Below are 26,995 nucleotides of genomic sequence, written 5' to 3' on the forward strand. Positions count from 1 at the left end.
GATATGTCAATCCATGGCCTCCTCTACTGGTGAGATGAAGCCACACTCAGGTTGGAGGAACAACACCTGATATTCAGTCTGGGTAGCCTCCAACCTGATGGCATGAACATTGATTTCTCCAACTTCTATTAATGCCCCTCTTCCCCTTCCTATCCCATCACTAATTTTTATTTTTTTCTCTCTCTGTCCCTCTCACAATCACTCCTTGCCTGTTCTCCATCTCCCTCTGGTGCTCCCCTCCCCCTTTCTCCCTAAGCCACCCATCCCATGATCCTCACCCATCTCCAGCTCTGTATCCCTTTTGTCAATCACCTTTCCAGCTCTCAGCTTCACCCCACCCCCTCCGGTCTCCTATCATTTCAGATCTCCCCCTCCCACTTTCAAATCTCTTACTATCTCTTCTTTCGGTTAGTCCTGACGAAGGGTCTCAGCCTGAAACATCGACAGCGCTTCTCCCTATAGATGCTGCCAGGCCTGCTGTGTTCCACCAGCATTTTGTGTGTGTTGTTTAGGGGAAAAGACGTGTTTTGCAAAAGCAGCCAATCGTGACTGAGGAAGGCGGGGCAGCCCAAAATTTCGGTTTCGTTTTCCACTTTGTTTTCCGGACCGGGTTTAAAGAAAAGGAGGAGGGAGGAGAGAGGATCGGGGGACGGACGGGCGGGCGGGCGGCACCATGTCTCTAGATTGTGTCCGAGATTACTGCATTCAGGCTTTGTGCTCCCGTTGTGGCTCGCTGAGCTACAGCACTTTGCGCAGGGAGGTCTCCAGGTATTTCAAGGTGTCGGACGAAGAGCTGTCCAAGTTACTGGCCGACGGGCAGTTGTTCACCAAAGTGCCGGCCGAGGTCTCAGGTCTCCCGGGCCCACAGCTCAGCGGAGACTCTTTGATCGTCGCCACCACTCCTGCCAGGCTGTGCAGTGACTTTCTGAAAAGAAAGTGCAGCGATGGTGACTGCAGACAACTCCATCTGTGCAAGTTCTTCCTCTTCGACAACTGCAGGTTCGCCAAAGGAAGGTAAAAGAACTCGGTCGGTCTTCTGTGTCGGCAAACACCGTGTAAAGTGAGACTTGGGCAGGGAGGCGTGATAAACAAGGAGAGGGAGTTTGGGGAAGGGGATTACTGAGAACAGAATGAGGTCAGGATTTTTTCTTTCTTACTCACTCACTCACTCACACACACTTTATTGCAGTCAGCGACTTGTTTAATTTTTTCAGAATCAAGTAGAATATTATTATTACTGCTTCAACCATGCCTCAAGAGCAGTTTAATTATTTTGGATCCAGAAAATTGTGGAAACAAAGTCAAACTAAAATCTATTATCAAAATAAGTATACGTGACCATATACCACCTTGAGATTCAGTTTCTTGCAGGCATTTACAGGAAAATAAAGGAATACAATTTATTAAAACTATACATAAGCAAAGCCCAAAAAACAACTAATGTGCAAAAGAATACAGATTGAGCAAATAAAAAAAAATACTGAGAAGTTGAGTTGTAAAGTCAACTTGTAGAGTCTTGTAGGTTGTGGAATCAGTTTCAGATTTGTGGTTCAAGTGTGGTTTTACAAACACACTGTTGGGAAAACCATCTTTCAGGTGAGGCATTAAGCTGAGACCTTGTCTCTCTTCAGTGTTGAATATAGAGATCAGTGGAAATGCACTGAAGTTGTAGGAATACAACAGAGCACAGTTGTGTCACAAGCTACATTCAATAAAGACTAGTTCAGGACTTCAAATGAAACTGATAATATTTGATCAGATCTGGGATGTAACTGGCAATGCTAATTGGATTTTCTCATATGCAGACTGACAGCCACTGTTAAGTGGAGCAATGGCAGTACTTCAGAAAAGTACCCAATTGTCAGAACTTTTGAATGACCTAAGGTAGTATATCTTGATAGGCCACTTTTGAACATCTGATATGTCAACAGGTTTATTCACTTAAGGGTCTTGTGTTCATTTCCTAGTCCCAGTGAGGTTATATTTAGTATTTATTATATATGTTTTAAATTGTGATGGGATAAAGATCTGGGATGCAATGGATTTCATCCCAGAATGTCAAAAAGAGGAATGAGTAAATTATGGTACATTATTTGCAATCCCTAAATCCTGTAATTTTATCTGTAAAGTTTAAGATAACAATCAGTTGATGACTTGTTAAAGGAGAGAGGAATTACAGTTGACAAAGCCCCTCATGGTAGGCTGATGCAGGAAAGGAAATTAAGATGCATGGGATCCATGGTAACTTGGTAGAGTGGATTGAAAGTTGGCTTGTCCACAGAAGACAGAGGGTACAGGAAGGGTATTATTCTGGCTGGATTCTTGTGACCAGTGGTGTTCTGCAGTGAGCAGTGCTGAGGTCCCCATGTGTGATACCTGTAAAATAGCTTAGATGAAAATGTAGATAGGTCGGTTAGTAAGATGGCAAATGGCACAAAGGTTGGTGGAATTGTTGACAATGTGGAGGTTGTCAAAGAATACAGCAGAATATAGATCAGAGAAATGCAAATCAAGTTTAATCTGAACAGGATCATAAGAAAGAGTAGAATTAGGCCATTCAGTCTATTGGGTTTACTCTGCCATTTTACCATGGCTGTCTCCACCCCATTCTCCTGCCTTCTTGCTGAAAGCTTCCTGACACTGGATTCCAGCTACCACTTTTGCCCTTTCTCCTAATCTGTCTTGAGTACTTCTGCAGACACCTTGCTTTCTCAACACCTGCCCCTTCACCTATCTTCCTATTGTCTGCAGGCTTGGACGCAAAGCCATCAATTCTATCATTCAAGTCTTCGACATTTATGTAACAGAAGCAGTCCTAGCACTGAACACCAGTAGTCACCGGCAGCCAATCAGAAAAGGCTCCTGTATCCATGCTAGTATCTTTCCTGCAATAATCTGTGCTGTTAACTTGCTAAGCAGCCTCGTGTGTGGCACCTTGTCAAAGGCCTTCTGAAAGTCCAAGTAAACGACATCTACTGATTCTCCTGCTTGTCATTTTGTCAATGAATTCTAACAGATGTGTCAGGCAAGATATTCCCTTAAAGAAACCATGCTAATTTTGGCCTATTTTATCATGAGACCTCAGCCCTAACATTCAACTTCAGCATCTTCCCAGCCACTGAGGTCAGGCTAACTGACCTACAATTTTCTTTCTTCCATCACCCTTCCTTCTTGAGAGTACGGTGTTGCACTTTGAGAGGTCACATGTAGTGAAAGTATACAGTTAATAGCAGGATACTTAACAGTACTGATTTACAGACCAATGTTGGGGTGCAACTCCATAGCTCCTTGAAAGTGACTAAACAGTTAGATAGCATGGTAACAAAGTCATATAGCACACTTTCCTTCACAGGTAGGTGCACTGAGTATAAGAGAAAGGAAGCCATGTTGAGCTGTATAAAATTCTGGTTAAGCTGCACTTGGAGTATTGTGTAGTTGCCCCATTACGGAAGGATAAGGAGGCTTTGGAAGAGGCGCAGAGGATGTTTACTGAAACACAGGTTACAAGCACCAAGAAGAAATTGGATAAACTTGGGTTGTTTCTGACGGGGTCAGAGACCGACAGGGCACTGAGAGAATATAATAAAATTATCAGAAACGTAGATTGGATAGACAGTCAGAATCTTTATCCCAGAGTAGAAATGCCACGTGCACGTGCCACATGCATTTCAAATGAGAGGGAAAAGTTTAAAGGAAATTTATGGGGCAAGCTTTTTTATTAAAAATACTGCTGAGTATCCCAAATGGGCTTCCAGGGGTAGTGGTGGTGTAGATATGATGGTGGCATTTAAGATGACATGAGGATATAATATGCAGGCAATGGAGGCATATGGATCAGGGACTGGCAAAAGTGATTTTAATTTAGCATCACCTAGTATTGACCAATCTTGTTGCCCCCTTTTATTTGAGATTATCAGTGAATGTCATTCATTTAAGAAGTTTTCTATTGGAAGATTTCCAGAAAACATTTAATTATATTTCAAATTTTAAAAACTAGTAGCAGAAGCAAACATGGATTTGGAGAGAACCTAACAATGTGCTTTGTTAATTGGTTGGGAGAAAGGTAATAAAGGAAATGAAGTTTGATTGACAGGGTGGAGTGAGTGATGTAACCAGGAGAATCTTTCCATCACACAATTTGCATAAAGTAGGTGACAGCTAGTTCCCAGATGTCACTGTATTTAAAGGGAGGGCAACTAGCATGGGACCGGGAAACTACAAAGAGATGTTCATGAAGAGAGCAGACAAAACTGGGAAAGCTGGAGATAACTGTGGGAGAGTTGGAGGTTGGGGAGGGACAAGGGAATGCAAATGTGTAGAGGAGAGGTACAAACTTTATCATAAAAAGAATGGAATGTTGGTCTGTGTCTTGAGGAGAATGAAAACAGAATACAGTGACGCGAGAAACCTTGAACCCTGTAGAATTTTCTCTATTTCTGCATAAATATGACCTAAAGTGTGATCAGACCTTCATGCAAGTCCTAAAACAAGATAAAGAGAACCCAATTAAATAAGTAACACAAAAACATTATACTTGTTCATCTCTTTATTGAGAAAATTATCTGATGTTTGATTAAAAAAGTATGTGAACCTTTGCTGGTATGACCCCCTTGTACAGCAATAACTTCAAGCAAACATTTCTGGTAACTGTTGATCAGTCCTGCACATAAGCCTGGAAGAACTTTAGACTATTCCTCCTTACAGAACTGCTTCACCTCTGGGATGTTGGTTGGCTTCCTTGCATGATGCTAGTTTTTTAACTCGGCATAATCCCTCAAGCAAGATTCTAATAACAAGCAGAATATTTTTCCCAGTTTATTCATTGTTTTCTTCTTTATATTTGTACAGTTAGAACAATTGAGATGCCAGGCAGAATAGCTGGATGGTCCTCTTGCGGGATGTGGGAAGGCAGGGATGCTTTTAGTGTCCCTGTCGACTGCACCTATGAGAAGTGCATCCAGCTGCAGATTGTAACACTCTGTGTTAAGGAGCCAGAGCTGGAACTGGATGGACTCCAGATCACTCAGGAGGCTGAGGGGGTGATAGATAGGACGTATAGAGAGGTAGTTACACTCAAGGTGCAGGACACAGGAGTCTGGAAACGGTCAGGAAGGGAAAAGGTGTGGAACAGCCAGTGCAGAGCGTCCTGGCCACTCCCTCAACAACAATAGCTATACCACTTTGGGTAATGTTCTGGGGGATAACCTAGCAGAGGAAAGTCACAACGATCAGGCCTCTGGCACTGAGTCTGGCTGTGTGACTCAGAAGGGAAGTGGGGGGTGGGGGAGAAGAAGAGACGAGCTGTGATGATAGGGGGTATGTTTGGGGAACAGAATGGAGGTTCTGTGGACAAGAATGAGCTACCCTGATGCCTCCCTGGTGGCAGGATTCAGAACATCTTCAAAGGTTCAAAGGTCAACTTTAATGTCTGGGAAATGTATACTATATATACATCCTGAAATGCATTTTCTTTGCAAACATCCATGAAAACAGAGAAGTGCCCCAAAGAATGCACAACAGTTAAACATGAGAATCCCAAAGTCCCCCCCAGCTCCTCCCCCCGCACATAAGCGACAGCAAGCAACGATCCCCCCTCCCCCCACTAGCAAACAAAACACACGTCGGTACTATCACCGAGCCCAAGTGTGTGCTAAGCAGTTGCCCCAAAAGCTTTGCATTTCAACCGGAATTTGACAATCCACAGGTTCTCTCTCTCCCTGGCAAGGGAGAGGGGCATGTCCACATTTTCACAGCAAGCAGGAGACATAACACCAACCCGCTGGTTTTCGATCTGAAAAAGTCCGTTCGTTGCTTTTTTTCAAGCTTCTGTGTCTGAAGATCACAAAGATCTCGGGTCTTCGAGCCCACAGCAAAAGATTTTCCGGCCTCCCCGACGACACAAGAGTCTCCTGCCATGACATCGACCCTCAATCCGCCCATCTCCAGAGCCCCACGATCTTAGGCTTTCAAACACGATCGAGATTCTGGCATGTTGAATAGCGGCCAGTCGTGGAACCCCGAGAACGGGTCCCATTCCCGCAAAGAACCGAAGCTGCATGTAACTCCAGGTCAGGGTCTTCAAAAGAACCCTGAAAAGAAAAAATAAAGATATTAAAGATAGAAATAGCAAGTCCTCAGAATTCTTAAGAGGGACGGTGAGCAGTCGGAGACATAGGTAGGAAGTGTCGTGGTTTTTCGTGCCCCACAAATGACCAGGAGACGCAGAAGATTCTTCAAGAAGTATTAAACTTTAATTTGCAAATCAAGGCTGAGACAGTCATTGAGCTAGTCGCTGATTGCCCACCAATCCTTGTACATAGCATTTTTTATAGCAATCTCCTGGTTTAGTTGTATTAGCATATCCAATCGGTCTATAGTTGCGTATTACAAGTACATCAGCCACTATTGTTTCTACCCATTGACTTAATCCTGTTCTAATCTACATCTCTTAGCTACCTCTCATTAACCCACCATTGTCTTCTACATTCTTAAGATTTCATTCTCATACTAAATTGGGTACATGCATAGCAAATAGCAAGTTCAAACTACATAATCTACATTAAGGCTGACTACATAGTTTTGGTTACACAGCAAACAAGTTCAAAGCAAAACATCTCTTAGCTACCTCTCATTACCACACCATTGTCTTCTACATTCAATTGGATACATGCATAGCAAATAGCAAACTCAGACTACATAATCCACATCTTTTAGCTTCCTCTTATTAACACACCATTGTCTTCTACATTCCTAAGATTTCATTATCTAGCAAATAGCAAGTTACAACTTTTATACTCCAATATATGCCCCCTTTGAGACCCAGAGGGTCTCACACAGAGAAAGAAGACTAAGAGTCTGCGCACAAAAGCCCCAATAAACTCAAGCACTTACTCCCAAATCTCGGGTTAAACTATAATTTTCTGCGCCAAGACCTCAAAGTATTCTCTCCCTGGGCCGCTGAGCCAAAAACCTGTCCCTCTGTACCTGAGACAGGGAAAATAAAACTCAGAAGCCCTTACAATCTACTCCCACATTGTCATTTTGCTCTTGTTCATCCTGCAGGTGTTGTAGGCTGTAACGATACATTTTCGGTGTTTCTTTCTCCACTAAGCTTGCTTCAGTAATTGCCACGAGCATCGGAAATTGTTTGGTTGCAGCACGCACTACAAGAGATTTGAGACAAGGAAGAAAACAGCACAGCACAAGCGCACAGCTCAACAATACAATACTGACAGTTATTGCCCTTTTAGTCAGCCATGCTCCCCATCCTCCGAGTCTACTTTCTAACCAATCAAAGAACTGATGTCCGAACCCTGCATTCTGTGCGCATACCTCGCATTGTGACAAGACAAAGTACACTGAAGCCTGTAAATAAGGTGACCAAAAACCATCCTTCTTTATTTTCTTTATCACTTCCCCCCTTGCACAATGGTCAATCCCATGCGCTTCTGAAATCGGAATTGTCAGTAGAGGGGTGGGCGCTACCAACAAACCGTCTTCCGTGCTCCACAAGCCTTCCGGGTTCTGCTTGGCCCCCCTTTGTCTCCACATTGTCTGCTCTGCCAAAGTTGCCTTACCTTGTATTTCAATTAGGTCCTCTACCACAGGTTCTGGAGCTAGGCTTACCTGGGGGGCAATGACAGCTGATGTACATCCAGTTGCTTTTCTGGCTGCCTCGTCCGCAGCTTGATTTCCCTTTGTTATTACATCATTTCCCTTTTTATGTGCCTGGCATTTTACTATAGCCAATGTTTTAGGTTTCATTATGGCTTTTATTAAGTCTAGAATTTGCTAAACAATGTTGTATGGGATTTCCACTGCTTTTTTAAAAACCTCTCTGTTTCCACACTGCTCCGAACAAATGGCATACTCCATGGGCATATGCCGAATCAGTACAGATGTCTACTTTCTCAACTTCCATCATTTCACACGCAGCTGTCAGGGTTTTGATTTCTGCTAGTTGGGCGGAACACGGTTGGGGACAGGACTCCATCCTAATAATCTTATAGCTCGACTGATCCTGCTGCACTACTGAGAACCCTGCATGATTTCCATCATAGTCCCTGTTCCAAGAGCCATCTACGAACAGAACCTTTTTATCTGCATCCTCTGGTGGTTCTGACCATAAATCTGCTCTCATTTTGGCATATGTCATCGTCTTCCCTACACAATCATGGGGTTCTCCTTCATAGCCCAAAGGGACAAAATCGGATATATTACTGGTAGTGCATCTCTGTATAGTTATGTCAGGAAATGTCAATAGCATCTGATACGCTGCTATCCTGGCTGGCATCAGCACAAATTTCCCTCTTTCCAGCAATTCTGCTACTTTGTGGTGTGTGTACAGAGTCACAGGATAGCCCAGGGTTACAGATGATGCCTTTCCATATGCATAGTACAGCGCCGCCAATCCCTGATAACAGGGTGGATACCCCTGAGCCACCTCATCTAGTCTCGTACTGTAGTATGCTATCGGCTGCTTTGCTCTTCCTGTGCCTGTCTCCTGTGTTAGAACCGCTGTGACATAACCCTCCTGTCGGTTGGATACATACAAATGAAAAACCTTCTTGTAGTCAGGCAAAGCTAATGCTGGTGCTGACTGCAATTCCTGCTTAATAGTATTGAAAGCTATCTCCGCCTCTCCATTCCACTGTAAGCCGTTCTTCAAATTGGTATGTCCTGCTTCTTTCATTATCTTTCTCAAAGGTGCCACAATCTCAGCATATTCTCCTATCCAATCTGAGCTGTACCCTGCCATTCCCAAAAACGTCATCATCTGCCCTACAGTCTGGGGTTTTGGGGCCTTAGTTATTGCCTCAATCTGATCTGGTGCTATCGCCTTCGCTCCCTTGGACATTACCCTGCCTAAGTATTCCACTTGCTGCGTGCAAAATTGCAGTTTCTTTTTGGATACTTTATGTCCTCCGTGTGCCAGCTTCTCTAATAGAGTTACAGTGTCCTGCTCACACTGTTCCTTACTGTGGGAGCAAATCAACAGGTCATCCACATACTGTAACAATGTACTTTCCAATGGTATGCCCTCTAGGTCTGCCTTCAACACCTGATTAAAAACGTGTGGTGAATGTTTAAATCCTTACGGCATTCTGGTATAGGTATACTGAGCACCTCTGTAAGTAAATGCAAACAGATACTGACACTGGTCGGCCAGAGGAATGCTGAAGAAAGCTGAACACAAATCAATCAATGAAAAGTAACTTGCTTCTGGTGGAACATTAGTGTGTGTGGGTTGGGGACTACCGCTGGCCAGTCCTCTACCACATCATTTACCGCTTGCAAATCATGCACCAATCTCCACTTAGATTTACCTGCTTTTAAGACCGGCAGCAACGGGGTATTGCATGGACTGTTCTTTTAAGCACTCCTATTTCAAGCAACCCCTGTACTGTCGATGCTATTCCCTCTTCTGCTTCTGGTCTTAGAGGGTATTGTGGTCTCCTGGGTGGAATTGCTCCTCTTTTCAGCCTTATTTCCACCAGACTAGCTGTTTATATTTTCCCTACGTCCGTGTCATGCTGTGACCACAGAATAGACGGCAACTCATCTAACCTTTTATCTTTCGGCTGGCCTCTTTCCTTTCCCAGCAAGGGCAGGTGTGGTTGGGGAGTTATTTCGACCTCTCTCACTGTCCCTACCATATCTACACTTACCATTATTTTAATGCAATTGTTGTCTTCTGATATCCACACCTCTGGCGTGATTTTCCTCCATACTGTTACGGTTTCAGCACTCTTAACTAAGGGTCCTAAGTCTTTAGACTGATATCCCTTGTTTACCAACAACGTTATGTGGGGCGCAGCCTCTGGTATCCTGTACCATTTTTCTAAAAAGGTGTTCCACTTAACTTGTAAAGCTGCCCCTTGCTTTCCAATTATCACAGCCTCCCCTTCCAGGTGCTGTTGGGTACATGCCTCCAGGTGCCATCTCTCCTCTAACTCCCTGTTCTGAGTCTCGTCAAAAATCACTGTACAATGTAGCTCAGATTTGGGCATTACCGCCCTGGGTAATATAGCCTGCACGCCCTTTGTCCATTTTTCCCAGGTTTCCTGAATCTGATCTGCGATGTCTCCTATCCAAAAGACACTATAGCCTTCGTGTCTTCTCGCACTATCAATTGAGCCTCTGCTCTTTCCACACTCAGCCCATTTCTGGTGCATTCTAATTTTAATTCCAGTTTCAATAAGGCATCTCTGCCTAACAAATTAATTGGAGTTCCTTTAAATACTAGCACGGGCAAAACAATTCCTTTATTTCCCATTCTCAACCGCACTGGAGCCGTGCACTGTGTCAACTGTGTTTTCCCCGAGAACCCTACTGTCAGAAACACACTGAGTCTCAGCAATTTGCAGAACGGTAAACTTTATTTTTCGAGTCTGCAGAGTCGGACCCAACCAGCTCCTGCTAGATTGAGTGCCGAATTACACTTTGCACAGTTTTTTTATACCCTACTTGTTTACGACTTTGTGAGTTGCACCCATGTGAGGTGCAGACATTCTTCCTTAATCTCATTACAAAATTACAAATGTGATTACCCTTTGGCCCACTTATCAGCCTCAGCGCATTAACACCGTTATTGTTCAACCGTTAAGCATGTCTTCCCGTTACCCGTATCGCTTCTTTAATCAGCAAGCTATTGTTTCATCCTCATTTTGCAAATTGGTTTATACGTTGCCCTGCAAGTTGCTTTGCACGCTCTTTCTGTGTCAGCACATTCTAAACGGACTCCTTAAGTACCGTCTTTAATTTAATCATTTCTCTCAATCCACCCTTTTTCTTTTTAGAATGTGCTATCAGTTGGGCTTTTGCCACGGGTTTACATAGGCTTCTTCCTCTAGCCCTATTTCCCTTTGTAGGAGTACCTGAACAGGATCAGCTGGGGCCCCTGGTTGCATGACTTGTCTTGCCACCCGAGCTACTAGCTCCCGCAAGCAGGGGATCAGACATAGTAGCAGAAGGAGGACCATCAATCCCCCTCCTATAACCCCTAAAGCGGTTCGCCACCAGCCTCCTTTCAACCATCCGTCCAGCCAGTCCCAATACCCCAGCGGCTTCCAGGTCTGTACCGGCACGTGGGCCAGTTTCCTTATTTTATCTGATATTTTTTGAACCACCTTTCCGTTGTCATCTATCTTTAAGCAGCAGTTGGTTAGATTAAACTTTCCACATACTCCTCCTTTTTGTTGTAGTCATAACATTTCTCGTTTACATGCGAGTGTGATACAAAGGACCCTGGAAAAACCGTCATGCCCACCCTTACCGTCGTCCTGCACTTATCACATCCCCCTTCAGCGCTTCTCAACAATAGCAGTATATACATTACAGTCCCAAAGTTCATTCTGTCCGTCTTTTGAGCTTTAGCACCATTGGGTCTTCTCCCTGAACGCAAGTCCATTCTGCACCTTCTTCGGGCTTTACGGGTCCCTTGATTCTCGCGGCGTGGGTCCACCCTTTTTCTTTTGTCCTTACTGCGGCTTCGGTGGTCAGTAGCACCTGGAATGGGCCTTCCCACTGCGGCTGTAACTTCTCTGGCTTCCAAGTCTTAATCAGGACCCAGTCACCGGGCTGAGTTCGGTGGAGTGCGAAGTCCAGAGGTGGGGTTTGTGCGAGTAACCCCTTCCTGTGCAATTCTGCAAAAGAACGAGACAGTGCCTGTAAATAGTCCCTTACAAAGACATCTCCCCCTTGCAGGGAAGGATAGCCCTCCACCTTGTTCCAACATGGAAGGCCAAACAACATTTCATAAGGGGATACTCCTATATCTTTTCGAGGAGCCGTGCGGATTCTTAGTAGGGCCAGGGGTAGACACTTGGTCCAGGGTAGCTTGGTTTCCATCATTAGTTTTGTCAATTGCGTCTTCAGAGTACTGTTCATCCTCTCAACTCTTCCTGAGCTCTGAGGGTGCCAGGGGGTGTGCAGCTTCCACTGGATTCCTAAGGCGTCACAGATTAGCTGGTGTGTTTTTGAGGCAAAGTGTGTTCCCCTATCTGAATCAATAGACCCCATTATTCCATATCTCGGGACTATATTTTCTAATCGGATCCGTGCCACTGTAGGGGCGTCCGCTTTAGTGGTTGGGAATGCTTCCATCCACCGAGTGAAGTGATCCACAATTACTAACAGGTACTTCCATCTCTGAACTTGTGGTAGTTCCGTAAAGTCTATTTGGATCCGATGGAACGGTCGGACGGCTAGTGTTTGTCCCCCCTTATGGGTGGCACGCATCATTTTCTTGTTTACCTTTTGGCAGGTGTAACAGCCCCACACCTCCTGTTGAGCTAGTGTGAATATCCCTTTACAAACATAGTCCCTTAGGATAGTGTCGCACATAGCTTGCACTCCCCAATGGCTTTGTTGGTGTAGTTGTTGCAGTATATGACGAGTTACTTCTTTATTCAGTACTTGCCGTCCGTCGGGGGTCTTCCACTCGCCTTCTGATGTTTGTCGGGCTCCCAGCTGGCTCATAGCGTCTATTTCTACTTGGGTGAAGACTGGTAGTTTGTTAAGCCCTTCCCTTATTGGTATCAGGGTTAGAAGTCGGACCGTTTTTTCCATTGCTGCCCGTTTGGCTTCTTCATCTGCGAGCCGGTTTCCTATTGCTTCCGGGGCTGTTCCTCGTTGATGTCCTGGAACGTGAACCACTGCAATTTCTTGAGGTAATGTTAGGGCTTCCAGAGTCATGCTTATCATTTGTTCGTGAGCTAATTCCCTTCCCCTGGCTGTTATCAACCCCCGTTCTTTCCAAATCTTTCCGAAGGTGTGTACCACTCCATAGGCATACTTAGAATCGGTGTATATAGTGCCTATTTTGTTTCTTAACAGTTGCAGTCCCCTCTGCAAGGCATATAGTTCACAAGACTGGGCTGACCAATTACCCGGGAGCCGGCCGGACTCCACCGTCTCCCTAGTCCTCCCGTTTATAATAGCATATCCACTGTGTCGTACCCCATTGATGCATCTGGAGGAGCCGTCAATATATAGTTCCTCGCCTTCAATTAGGGGAACTTCTTGTAGATCTTCCCTATTTTTGTCTGAAGGTCTGTTAGCTCCACACAGTTATGCTCGGTTTCCTCCCCTGTTGATTCCCCGTATAAGAACTGTGCCGGGTTACAACTATTGTTCTTTTCAAAGCTTAAATCATCCCCGACCATCAGAATGGTTTCGTATTTCAGTATGCGAGAGTCCGTCAACCACCGCTGAGCTTTTTGGGCTAAGAGGGTGCTAACGGAGTGCGGGGTACACACCGTCATTCTTCCCCCAAAGGTTAATTTCCGTGCTTCTTCTACTAGTACGGCTGCTGCCGCTACGGCTTGTATGCACGTCGGCCATCCCCGGGATACCGGGTCTAACATTTTTGATAAAAAGGCCACAGGTTGCCGCTTTCCTCCTTTTTCTTGGGTTAGTACTCCTAACGCAGTTCCTTCATTGTTTGTTGCATACAGCTGAAAGGGCTTTTCCAGTGCTGGCAGTGTTAATACCGGGGCCCGAATTAGTTGCCCTTTTATTTTCCTGAACTTCTGTTCTTCTTCTTCGGTCCAGCTGATTATTCCCCGGTCTTCCTTTGCCAATTTGTCGTACGTAAACTTCACCAGGGAGGTATAGTTCTCTTTGTTCTCTGAGTTTACTTGGCGGATGGTTTGAACCATTACTTTCGCTGCCTTTTTCTGATTTTCCTCATCTCTCTGGACATAGACCTTTTGGGCCTGTCTAAGTAATTCACTTAGTGGTTTTTCGTTCCAATCTTCCTGTTTCTCAAGCTTCTTCCGGATGTCTTGCCATGCTTTTGATACAAATTCAATTCGTATGAATTGTTCCCCTACTGCCGAATTAGGGTCCACCCCCGCATACTGTTGCACATTTTTCCGCACCCTATCGAGGAAGTCGGTTGGGCTCTCATCTTTCCCTTGGTGGTTTCCAAACGCCTTGGCAAAGTTGTGATCTTTTGGCACAGCCTCCCTTATTCCCTTAATGATGTACTCTCGCCACTGTCGCATATTGCGTCTTCCCTCTTCTGCTTGTTTGTCCCACTGTGGGACGTTTACTGGAAATTTCCGGTCCCCCGGTAACTCATTCGGCTGTTCCCTTCCCCAAATTGATATTGCAGCTTGTCGTATCATTTGCCTCTCTTGTGCAGAAAATAGCGTTCCCATAATCGCATGCATTTCTTCCCAAGTGTAAACATTAGGTCCTAAGAATTGATCCAACTGTTCTGCCAGTCCCATTGGATCTTCTAATAAAGTTTTCATATCTTTCTTAAATCCTTGTACTTCGGTACTTGTCAGAGGGACGTTTACAAATCCTGTCCCTCCTCGTGCTCCTCCCATTGGAACCTCTCGAAGGGGATACATCGATACCTCTTCCCTTCTTGATTCGTCCTTCTTTTTCTTATCTGCTCCTGTCACACTCCTTGTTTCGATCCTTGCCTTTGCTTTTTCCCTAACATCCCTCTCTTCCCTCTCCGGGTCTATTTCTTCTGTTTTTTCACTTTCTTCACGTCCTCCCTCTGCTCCCGCAAGGGGCGCAGAAGGCTGGACATAGGGAGGGGGTAAATGATCGAGTGGGTCCCACTTCCGCTCCCCTTTAATGCCCAATTTAAAAACTCTTTGTTGTTACTCCTGGCCAGGGAGCCCAACAAAAAGCATAAGCAATTTCTTCCGGTTTTACATTTGGTTTTGAATTAACGTAAATGTTTAAGGCTTGTCGTACCCAATCCTCCTCAGACCCAAGCCGCGGCCACCAGACCGCAGGTTTTTCTATCGGCTGTTTCGACCAAATTAAACAGTACTGTATCATTTTTTTTTTGTTTCCCTTTTAGTCTTCCACATCCCCAATTCTCAAACATTCTACCGAGGGGGCTATCAGGAGGAACCCCCGGGTATGGTCCCGGTCTTTCCGTTTCCTCTTTCTTTTTAGAGCCACCCCCTCCCATCTTATTCCGCTCTTACTTAATCCCGCACCCTTCTACTGCAACAGTAGGCACTTTACCCGGTGCGTCCCAAGGACTTTTATCAGGAGGACCCCCGGGTAGCTATCCCGGTCTTCTCCGTCCTTACTTATTCCTGCACCCTTCTACTATAATAGTAGGCACTTACCCGGTGCGTCCTGGGGACTTCCAGTACCAGGTACTGTCCCCTTCTCCCCGTTTACCGCTCTGCGCTGTCCGGATATCACTCGCTCAAGCCGCGCCGGAGCGACGAGCAAGGAGTCAGGGACCGCCAAACTCGGCGGGGTGCACCGTCTCCGATGTCCTTCCTCGTGTCCACCGCGGCCGGAGTGTGGATCCCGGACGAGCCCCCACGTTGTCAGAAACACACTCAGCAATTTGCAGAACGGTAAACTTTAGTTTTCGAGTCTGCAGAGTCGGACCCAACCAGCTCCTGCTAGATTGAGTGCCGAATTACACTTTGCACAGTTTTTTTATACCCTACTTGTTTACGACTTTGTGAGTTGCACCCATGTGAGGTGCAGACATTCTTCCTTAATCTCATTACAAAATTACAAATGTGATTACCCTTTGGCCCACTTATCAGCCTCAGCGCATTAACACCGTTATTGTTCAACCGTTAAGCATGTCTTCCCGTTACCCGTATCGCTTCTTTAATCAGCAAGCTATTGTTTCATCCTCATTTTGCAAATTGGTTTATACGTTGCCCTGCAAGTTGCTTTGCACGCTCTTTCTGTGTCAGCACATTCTAAATGGACTCCTTAAGTACCGTCTTTAATTTAATCATTTCTCTCACCTACCGTCTTAATAAACTTTCCTTACATGGGAAGGTGAAGGGCATACTGTGGCTATACACAAGTGTACGTGGCTCCAGTATCTATCATCATTGGTGTCCGTTGCCCTTCTAACATAACCTGAACAATGGGTTCCTCGTCTGCCTCCCTTGTTATCATTGGGTAATGTCCCTTCCCACTCGAGTTCTCGGGGCACCCCAATACCTTGCATAGGGATTCACAGGTCCGCTTGGGCCTGTGGGGGCTGGTCCTTGGCTAAACTTTAGTTCCCTTCTTATTGGTTCCTGCTGGTGTGTGACAGGCCATGGTGTAAACAGACAATCTCTTCTCATGTGACCTGGCTGATTACATCCCCAGCACAGTCTCTCTCCCTCTCTTTCCCCCTGTTTCCTCACTGGTCCCCTCTGCCCATAGCTCCTCTGTCCCCCTCCTTGGGACTTCCAGTCCTGTCTGGGCTGTTTGAATTTAGTCTGTTCCTGATAGGGCATTTGTGTGAATGCTCCTCCAAAGACGTTGATTATTGGCATGGGGTTTTCCAGCCCTTGTCTTACAGTATGATCGGTTCCTCCATATAGCAGTGCTTCATCCAGTTCGATGGCTGTACTCGGACCGGTGGTTGCTGGCAGCATCTTTTTGCTTTTCTCTTTTTCCTTCTTTTTGAGTTCTTCGAGCTGCATTTGTATTAACTTTCTTTGCACCTCTTCCTGCTGCTCAGCCAACCTTCATTTGTCTTTCCGGTATTTCTCAACTGCATGGACTATGTGGTCTCTAAATTCTTGTGGGGTCATTGACATCAGCCCAACCACTTCCTCCAGCTTGGATTTTACTTGCGGAGGCATTGCATCCAGAATGCTATGTCGGAACAGTGTGGTGATAAATAAACTATTTTCCACCTATTGCTCAGTCTCCACCTTTTCAACTGGTTTTCTACGTAGGCTGCTGGGTTTTCAGTGTCTCCCAGTGGATCCCCCTTTAAGGCTTTGGGGTCCGCTTTGGGTGGATGAAGCTTCCTGAGGGCCTGCCATACCCTCTGCCTCACTCTGTCAAACCCGTCTCCATCAGTTCTCGGGTCGTTCGAGTTTACTATGCCAGCCATTTCCATTAGTTCGTTAAATTTGGAGGTTCCCATCAACCTTATCAATAGTGCCTTCAAATCTCCCATAGCCAATAATCGTCCTGCCATTTCTTCTTCAAAGGCTCTAATCCATTTCCCTGCTCCTTATGTAGATTGGGCAGAGTGTTTTTCAGCCCTTCTAGATCCTGGGATCCCCAAGGGATATACTGCACTTGTCCTGATCCTTTAACTAACAACGGCATCATTCTTCTTCCTTCTTCCCACCTGCCCTGACTTTCCTCCTCGCCTGACTCCCCATCTGTCTCAGGGTATGTCTTTACTGCCTCTCACACAGATTTCTCCGGGGTCCTCTTCTTCCCTCGGTCTCACTGTGGAGTCCTTCCTTTCTGTCCTGATTCAATACTTGGTTGGCCCCGGAGTATTTTTCACATCACCTCTGGCAATACCCTCTCAATAACTTATCTAGCTCTCTCTCTACTTCCCAAAGTCGCTCCCCTACCGCCTCCTTCTGCTCTCCTAGGCTTCTGCCTCCTACCTCTTCCCCACAAATTCTCGCATCCTCTCTCTCTCCACTTAACTCTTGCTCCTCCAATGAGTCACCTTCTCTATCTTCCTATCCGTGTCTGTACACCTGTGGCAGGGACTCCTCATGATCCTTACTCGTGCTTGATTCCCTTCTCTCTTGTGTTTCTCCAAGACTCTCATCTATCTTTTTTCCACTTCTTCTTGAATGCCTCATCCCTTCCTGCCCTGATGAGCCACTTTCTTTTCTAGTCTGTTCATTTCTGTGGTATAACCGATACTCCTCATACTCCTTTTCCTCTCTCAAGTATTTAATCCGTTCAATCCCTTCTTCCATTTCTCTTTGTCTGTGCCACCTTTATCCTTTCTGCCTGTATCTCCTTCCATATCGCTGCTTTTCCTTCTCGTATTGTCTTTTTTCCTCCTCATTATCCCAAACTTGTACTTCTCCCTGCACGTTTACTGTTCCCGTCAGCAGGGGGCACTGCTTAGGGGTTCCTTCCTCATTATAGGGAGGGGGCTTTACTGTTTCTTTCGCATCCGGGTACGGAGCTAAAGCCAGCTTCTCACTGTACTTTCCTCTCTCTCTAACAGGCTGTTTCTTCAGCACCTTAGTGTCTTCCTCGCTTGTAATCAATATTCTACCTGTCCTCCTCAGCCTTTCTCCCTCCGTTCTGAAGAGTTTTAGCACTTCCATTTCTCGTTCTCTTTTTTGCCCTCTTAGATTTATCTTTTGGTTTGTAGTTTTTAATTAGTCCCTCCATTTCTTCGCACAAGCTTACATCAAACGTTCCTTCTCTTGGCCATTTTGTGACCAGGTTTTTGGTTCTTTTTTCCCATTTTTCTGAAGTTTTTGTGATCTCATATTTATTTAACAGGAATTTTTTGCTCAGAATCTCTACTGCCATTCCTTTACCTGTCATGTTATTCTCTCTTTTTAAGGTATTTCAGAGATTCACAGTTCGTTTACTGGATAATATTATTTACTCTAATTCTATGCCTAGTCTATCGTCTATCTACCAGCGCTTTTAAACTATATATTGGACTGTCCTTGTTTCTTATTCTGTTCTGCCCGTACAGACCTCTATTCAGAGCGGTATCCACAGAACTTTCTCTTTGCACCTCATCTATTCAGACCCTTATCTCTTAAGGTGGTATCCACGAGGATTTTCTCTATTTTCCCTTTCCCTGCCTGTTCAGACCTTCGTTTTATACGAAGCGGTATCCACAGGGATTTACCAAGACCACGTGGAATTTTTCTTAACTTAACTTCTTATTAACTTATTTGTACTTACCCTCACTGCAGTGTTCTTGACCAATCCTCTGAGCCTCCTGTTAACCCCCAATTCTGCCAGATTCTTTGGAGCGGAGAGACCCTTCGTCAGTGGTTCCACACTTCTGAGACTCCAAGACCTCCCCAAAACCAACAGAATTCTTAGTCCAAATTGTCGCAAAAAGCGCTTACCTTTTGTTTGGGTGCACCCTTTATTCTGTTAGCCTTGTGGGGGTCCCTAGAGGACTGGGAAACGTCCCCAATCTGCCGTTTCCTTTCCGCGGGTCTCTTTCCGGTCCTGCCGCGGTTGCCAATTTTGTCGTGGTTTTTCGTGCCCCACAAACGACCAGGAGACGCAGAAGATTCTTCAAGAAGTATTAAACTTTAATTTGCAAATCAAGGCTGAGACAGTCATTGAGCTAGTCGCTGATTGCCCACCGATCCTTGTACATAGCATTTTTTATAGCAATCTCCTGGTTTAGTTGCATTAGCATATCCAATCGGTCTATAGTTACGTATCACAAGTACATCCGCCACTATTGTTTCTATCCATTAACTTATCATGTTCTAATCTACATCTTTTAGCTACTTCTCATTAACCCACCATTGTCTTCTACATTCAATTGGATACATGCATAGCAAATAGCAAGCTCAGACTACATAATCCACATCTCTTTGCTTCCTCTTATTAACACACCATTGTCTTCTACATTCCTAAGATTTCATTCTCTAGCAAATAGCAAGTTGCAACTTTTATACTCCAATAGAAGAAGGTGGAGGATCTGCAAAGTAAGTTCAGAGAGTTTGGTGCTAAGTTAAATGGCAGGACTCCAGGGTTGTGATCTCAGGATTGTTACCCATGCCACATGCTAATAAGGCCAGAAATAGGAAGATTGTATGTTTTAACACGTGGCTAAGAAGTTGGTGGAGGAGGGAGGGCATAAGATTTTTGGATCTTTGGGCTCTCTTCAAGGGAAGGTGGGATCTGTACAGAAGAGATGGTTAGCTCCTGATCTGGAGGGGTGATAATATCCCAGCTGGAAGGTTTGCTGCTGCTGCATGGGGGAGGTGGGTTTTAAACTAGAGTTGCAGGGGGATGGAAACCTGAGTGCCAGAACAGATAGTGGAGAGGTTGTGGAGCCCTCCCAATCAGTATGCGGAAAGTTAAAATCACCTACTGTAACAACCTTATGTTTCTTTTGATCTTATATTCTATGATCTCCAAAAATTTGTTGTTCTAAGTCCATTAACATGGTCATCCTTTTCTTTTTCGTCGGTTCCAGCCTTAAAGCCTCACTAGGTGAGTTCTGCACTCTGTCCTGACTGAGCACTGCCATGGCATTTTCCCTGACAGGTGGTGCCTCTCCTCCTCCTTCAGTCCCTCCCGCTCCCTGGTGTCTAAAACAGCCAAATCGTGGAATATTGAGCTGCCAGTCCTGACCCTCCACCAGTCAAGTCTCACTGATGGCTACAACTTCATCATTCCAGGAGTTGATCCATGCCCTGAGCTCATCTGCCTTTCTTAAAATATACTTCTTGCATTGAAATATATGCACAGTTTGGGACATTAGTCGTTTCTTTTGATTCCTGACTTCGTCTGAAATCTCAAGGCCAGAGGACTTAACAACATCTGTCTCCACTAACTGTTCTGGCACTCCAGTTCCCATCCTCCTGAAACTCTCTAGTTTAAACTCCACCAGCACTACCAGACCTTCCAGCTAGGATCTGCTTCCAGTTCAGGAGCAAACTGTCTCTTCCGTACAGGTCCCACCTTGCCTGGAAGAGAGCCCAATGATCCTAAAATCTTATACCCTTCCTCCTACACCAGCTTCTTAGCTACATGTTAAACTGCATAACCTTCCTAGTTCTGGCTTCACTAGCACGTGGCATGGGTAGCAATCCTGAGAACACAACCCTGGAGGCTGGGACCTTTAACTTAGCACCTAACTCCCTGAATTCCTTTAGCAGAACTTCATCACTCTTCCTACCTGTTACATTGGTACTTAAATGGACCACAACCTCTGGCTGTCCACCCTCCCACTTCAGAATGCTGAGGACTCGATCCAACATGTCCCAGACCCTGGCACCTAGGATGCAACGTACCATTCGGGAATCTTGTTCTCATCCACAGAACCTTCTTTCTGTTCCCCTAACTAACAAATCCCCTCTCGCCGCATCTCACCTCTTCTCCCCGCTACTCTCTGAATTGTAGAATCAGACTCAGTGCCAGAAACTTGACCACTGTGAATCTCCTCTGCTGGGTCGCTCCCCCCAACAGTATACAAACTGTTCTGGTGGGGGGCAGCCATAGAGTACTCTGCACTGTTTAACTCCTTTCCCCTTCCTGACTGTTACCCAGTTTCCTGTGTCCTGCAGCTTGGGTGTAACTACCTCCTAACGACCACCCCCCAGTGATCTGGAGTTTATCCAGTTCCTGTCCAGCTCTGATAACACCGTGTGTTAGAAGCTGCAGCTGGATGTGCTTCTCACCAGTGTAGTTGTCAGGGACACTTGAGGTCTCTCTGCCTTCTACCATCCTGCAAGATTAGGGATAGTTCAGCATGGTTGTGTGCATGGTAGGTCATGTCTAACCAGTCTTTTCCAGGAAGTTGCCAGGAAAGTTGATGAAGCCAAGGCAGTGGATGTTGTCTGCGTGAACTTTAGTAAGGCATTTGACAAGCTCTGGCGTGGGAGGCTGATTCAATATGAGATAGTAAATTGGATTAGTCATTGGACTTTGTGGGAGAAGCCAGAGAGTGGTAGTAGAGGGTTGCCTCTCTGACTGGAGGACTGTGACAAGTGGAGTGCCGCAGGGATCAGTGTTGGGTCCGTTGTTGTTTGTCATCTATATCAATGATCTGGGCGATTAATGTGGTTTATTGGATGTAATGTGAAGAGGTAATTTATTTGTCAGTCAAAAGGCACTTCTGTTGTGCCTATTCGAATGATGCAGTGGCTCTTTCCCATTGGTCGCTGTATGTGCCATGGTGGTGGTGTCCATTCTCAAGGGGGTCTCCTTTGTCTGCAGGGAGCCCTCTTCACCCTGACGTCACGACCAGTGCTGATGAACCATTGGGAAAGTGCTGCAGACATAGGAGGGTCCGTTCACACACTTTGCTAAGTATCTGTTGGATGTTTAGCTTTGTAGTTGTGTAACTTGGGGAGACTTAATGAAGTACCTGTTGAGTTTGAAGTGCTACTGAATGTTTAGCATTGTCGTTTTTGTGAATTAGGGTGGCTTGGATGTTTGGTCAAATGTTTTCCTGTTTTCTATAAATAAATAAATTAGTAAGCTGTCTTCTGTCTCACTTGCCAAACCTGCTTTCTTGTGACATTTGGCACAGTGAGCAGGGTTTGGTGATTGAACAGAAGATGAATATCCTTAGACGATTAATTAAAAGAGAGAACACACCTCTCCCCATATGTGAGCAATGCTGAGCCACAGGGTGAACCGACAACGGTGTGGGATTTGGGAGCCTAGTCATCCTACTAATGGGTAACGGGGTGCCTGTAGATTGGTTAGATCAGTTGGATTCTCCTGGGGTTGAAACTGGACGCCACATTGTGTCCATACATAACATGCTAGGATTCCCCAGGAGAAAGGATAGTTGAAGGGATGCTGTCATAAAGCACCAGCACAGCATGATCACACGGAAGTTGCAGGAGATGGGGCCCTTAAGAATGAGGTGGAGATGCTGCACCAGTGCTGTGCCCCCATGGGGGAAGTTGCCCGGTTGGCTAAGACCCGTGCCACACAGCTGGAAGAAGTACGGAGATAGCCAGTTAGAGCTGGTTTGACGGGCTAATAGGCATCCGGATCCCATTAAGGTCTGAGCTTTGATGCGGTGGGGTGATGAACTCACCTTGGGGATAGGAGATGGGGACGTCTGGCTGGATGGTGCGAATGGGAAAGAGTAGAGTTCTGGGATTCTCCTTTCCTGAAGCGATACAGGCCGCCATGAGCGACATTTGCCTGCAGCCTCTTCCTCCCAGGAGGAGGAGGATCAGAAACATGTGGGGAGTGTTACAACAGGCCCCCTCATGACAGCAGAGATCAGGGAATTCTCCACTAAGGAATTGGTGACAGGTACAGACAGAAGCCTGGAGAGTCCATGACCATGTGGATATGAAGGATATGGGATGAGGGAGATACTAGAGTCAGCCTATCTAGTAGAGATACAGTGTTTTAAGGAGCCTTGCATCCCAACATGCAATCAATAATGCCCTGAGGACTCAGCTTGCGTCCCATGAGGATCATGCGTCATTATGGGATGGGGTGGCAGCAAGTACCCTTCTCCTCTTGAATGGGCAGAGTGGAGTACAATAATGGAAGGAATTGGAGCCCTTCAGCAATGGGCTCGAATTACAGCCGTTTGTGGTGATGGTGACAGTAACTTGCTGGAGAATTTTGAATGCCTCTGTTAGGGCATTTGATTACAGCAGCAATCCCTACTTGAAAGGGGTGATGTTGGTTTTAATAGGACCAGCAGTTGGACGTCCCATTCTGTGTCACAGTGTTTGGTGCCCGTAGAAGGAAGTGCATGTAGCCAGGTAGGGAAGCTGGATTCACACAGCCACTTTAAAGACACAACCCTCACTCACACTCACCCAACTGATATGTGGCCACACCTTACGCAGTATTTCTCACTAACTCAAACTATTCACACTTCATTATAGGCAGAGGGATTGCAAACCGAGTGACCTCCTCCCTCTGTGGGTGAGGTGGGAAGGTGCCACGTCCCCCCCCCCGCCCACCCCCCACCGATGTCTGCTGCCACTGAAGGCTCATCAGTACCTCTTGCACAGCCTCCTGCTACCCTGAATAAATGTGAGAAATACGGAGGACAAAGGGAGCCCTTTTCTCGGAGAGGGCTTGAAAATCAACCCTTGCGTGGAATCCCGACCTCTCTTTCCTTGGCCTTACACCCTCCACGCTGCATAGAGGGTTGGAGTGGGAACCCCATTTACCTGCTCCTTCGGGACCCCAGTTTTGAGCAACATCAGAAACATTAGCTTACAGGCCATGCTGGATCCCTCAGATCCTCCACTCCCCGTCCGCTTATCCAGCTTCCCTACCTGGCTCCATGCACTTCCTTCTACGGGCACCAAACACTGTGATACAGAATGGGACGTCCAACTGCTGGTCCTATTAGAACCAACATCACCCCTTTCAGGTAGGGATTGCTGCTGTAATCAAATGCCCTAACAGAGGCATTCAAAATTCTCCAGCAAGTTATCACTGTCACCATCACCACAAACGGCTGTAATTCGAGCCCAATGCTGAAGGGCTCCAATTCCTTCCATTATTGTACTCCACTCTGCCCATTCAAGAGGAGAAGGGTACTTGCTGCCACCCCATCCCATAATGACGCATGATCCTCATGGGACGCAAGCTGAGTCCTCAGGGCATTATTGATTGCATGTTGGGATGCAAGGCTCCTTAAAACACTGTATCTCTACTAGATAGGCTGACTCTGGCATCTCCCTCATCCCATATCCTTAATATCCACATGGTCATGGACTCTCCAGGCTTCTGTCTGTACCTGTCCCTTTGTCCTCCGTATTTCTCACATTTATTCAGGGTAGCAGGAGGCTGTGCAAAAGGTACTGATGAGCCTTCAGTGGCAGCAGACATCGGTGGGGGGGGGGGGGAAGTGGCACCTTCCCACCTCACCCACAGAGGGAGGAGGTCACTCAAATCCCTCTGCCTATAATGAAGTGTGAATAGTTTGAGTTAGTGAGAAATACTGCGTAAGGTGTGGCCACACATCAGTTGGGTGAGTGTATGTGTGTGAGTGAGAGTTGTGCCTTTAAGTGGCTGTGTGAATGTGTAAATGTACCTGGGCCCCCACCCAGTTGTTTTTTCCCCTTCTCTTTGTTCTTTAGAAAATGTGTTAGTTTTTCACTGGGAATTAACTATTTTGTTCTAAATTCTGCACTTACTTGAAAAGCTTCTACAAGCCTGGATCTTTGTTCGTCCTGACTGTATTTTTAATTTGTTTTGTCATCTGCTTTCCATAAAATTGGGTTTAGGGAGAGACCTCAATTCCACACTGCCCATGTGGAAACCAGGTTAAGGTGATGGAAATCTGTGCATCCTTATCCTGGATATGAGATGCTCACATTTCAGAGGGAAATGGGCATTTTAGGAAATTTCTCATTGGTGGACAGTTAAATTGGGAATTTGGATTTCATATTTTAGAATATTTGGGTAGCAATCCTAAGAGTTGTTTTGGCTAACGCAGACTGCTTTATGTCTAATACCCATTGACTAATCAGGAGTGAGTGAGTTTCTGTTTCCCTAATTACGGAATGGCAAAGTGGTGGATGCTGATCTGCGGAGGGCGGTCGTATTACATGGAGGGTGTGTGAATATGCTAATGTGCCGGACTGCTTGATTTGTTTGAGGACTCCAAACCACGCCGCAGATAGGATGCCATTCATATCGATCCCTTTCAATGATGAAAAAAAAGACTGTTGGGGAAAATTGTCCATCTTCTTGGGTTTTAGCATTTTGTTTTGGGGGAAGCCATGAGGGAATAGCTTATTCGGGACAACCTCTTCCCATAGTATGGCAGTACCTTTAATGAACTTGAGCCTCAGTAACCCCCAGTGGAGTAAGGGCTTTAAGGACAGGCATTTCCCTATGGACTATTTGTTGAACTGGAAGGTCCCGACTCTCAAAGTGATTCCCCATCTGGCAGGGCAAGGAAGGGAATGCTGGTGTAGGTGGTACGATAAGCACAAGTACAACCAGTCAGTGAGATAGAGCAAGTGTAAGAAGGATCAGTATCCTGGGCGACTGTCTATGCTGAATGGTGCGGTGGTGGGCAGGTACTAAGATATACGGCTCCCGTGCCTATCCTGTGGGGTGGTACGGCTGCTGTTGTCTGGGACGAGCTGCTGTTGTCTGGGACGAGCTGGTCAGTGATAGAGGACTATCACAGAGGCAGAAAGGTTGTAGATGACGGCCTTTCCCAGTACAGTACGGCCAAACTGTCCCAGGAACTGAAATGAATGGCCTTAGACTACCTTTTGCAAAGAAAGGAGGCTCTTGTGTTGTTATTGGTCAGGAATGCTGCACCTACATTCCTGACGAGTTGGGGAACATTCCTCGCCTGGCTGATCACACCTGACAGTGTCGTGGTTTCTCGTGCCCCACAAATGACCAGGAGACGCACAAGATTCTTCAAGAAGTATTAAACTTTAATTTGCAAATCAAAGCTGAGACAGTCATTGAGCTAGTCCAGGCATGGGCAAACTACGGCCCGCGGGCCATATGCGGCCCGTTAAGCTTTTTAATCCGGCCCGCAGAACTTGATGAAATTATATTAATAAACCTTGTTAACGTTTTTCCCCGCAATTCTGGCGTTTTCCCAATAGATGATGCACTCTATATACATTTGTGGCGACCCATTTCCTGGCACATCCGAACCAGCTCACAATTAGCCAGCGTTCCGGCGAAGGGAGATAGCCTGCAGGGATTTGCGAGCACAGAGCTTTGGAGCCTCTGCGCAGGGGGGCAGGTTGAGGGAGGCTTAAAAGTGAGGCTGGGGATTTTGAATAAAGTTTTTTTCTTCGACTGCAGTTACCGACTCCGTGTCGTAATTTTAGCGCTGCATGTAGCACACCGCTACACATTGACCTTTGTTGAGGTGCAGCGTATTACTCCACATTTGTGCTTTACTTTTTGTTCGGCTCGACCTATTTGTGTGAACAGGCGTTCAGCGTCATGAACATCAACAAAGCCAGCCACAGATCCAAGTTAACTGACCAACACCTCATATCCATCCTGAGAATCGCCACAACAAATCTAAATCTAGACTTTGATGCGCTGGCTAAAAAGGGAGACCAACAACACTGTTCCCACTGAAATTAAAAATGTTTCTTCGTTGTGTTATGTAAAAATCCATTTGAAAATATTTTTTTCAATAAGACTTACATGTTACATGTTATTTCTGTTAAGTGATGGACATGAGTAGTGCGCAGGTGCACGTACGTTCTCAAAATAAAAAATGCGCTCCAGATCAAATAACGCGCTCCGCATACTGGCGTGCTGTCACTGTTCTGTCCTTGTGCTGGTCGTTGTTGAGTTTTGGCACAGGGGACAATTGAATAAGAAGGAGCAGGACAAGTAGACCTGCATCTCCTACTGTTTTTGAAATAAAGACAGTCAGGAGGAGAGTGATGATGATAATATCTTGAAGGATAACAAAATTTTCAGTGCTTTAAAATAATAACTGTTACTATTAAAAAAAGCTGTATTTTATTCATTTAGTTTTCAGTGTTTTAAAAGTCATTTCAATAAATAGCTAAATACCATGGGACTTCAAAGATAGATATTTTGTTGTAATGCATTTGTTCATTTTCAA

General features: G+C 45.7%; 1 protein-coding gene across 2 annotated transcripts in view; it reads left to right on the forward strand.

Annotated features, from left to right (window-relative positions):
• Positions 1-598: 598 nt before the first annotated feature.
• The window catches only part of parp12a (poly (ADP-ribose) polymerase family, member 12a), a 112,969-nt gene continuing 86,572 nt past the window's right edge, over positions 599-26,995 (forward strand). The window contains exon 1 of one of the 2 annotated variants that reach the window (XM_059967249.1): positions 599-1,014. In XM_059967249.1, coding sequence (XP_059823232.1) covers positions 674-1,014 — 341 coding nt within the window. In that variant the 5' untranslated portion in view covers positions 599-673. The remainder of the gene's footprint in view (positions 1,015-26,995) is intronic. The other variant, XM_059967250.1, reaches the window with a different exon arrangement.

Source organism: Hypanus sabinus, chromosome 4 (assembly GCF_030144855.1).
Source record: "Hypanus sabinus isolate sHypSab1 chromosome 4, sHypSab1.hap1, whole genome shotgun sequence".
Taxonomy (NCBI): domain Eukaryota; kingdom Metazoa; phylum Chordata; class Chondrichthyes; order Myliobatiformes; family Dasyatidae; genus Hypanus; species Hypanus sabinus.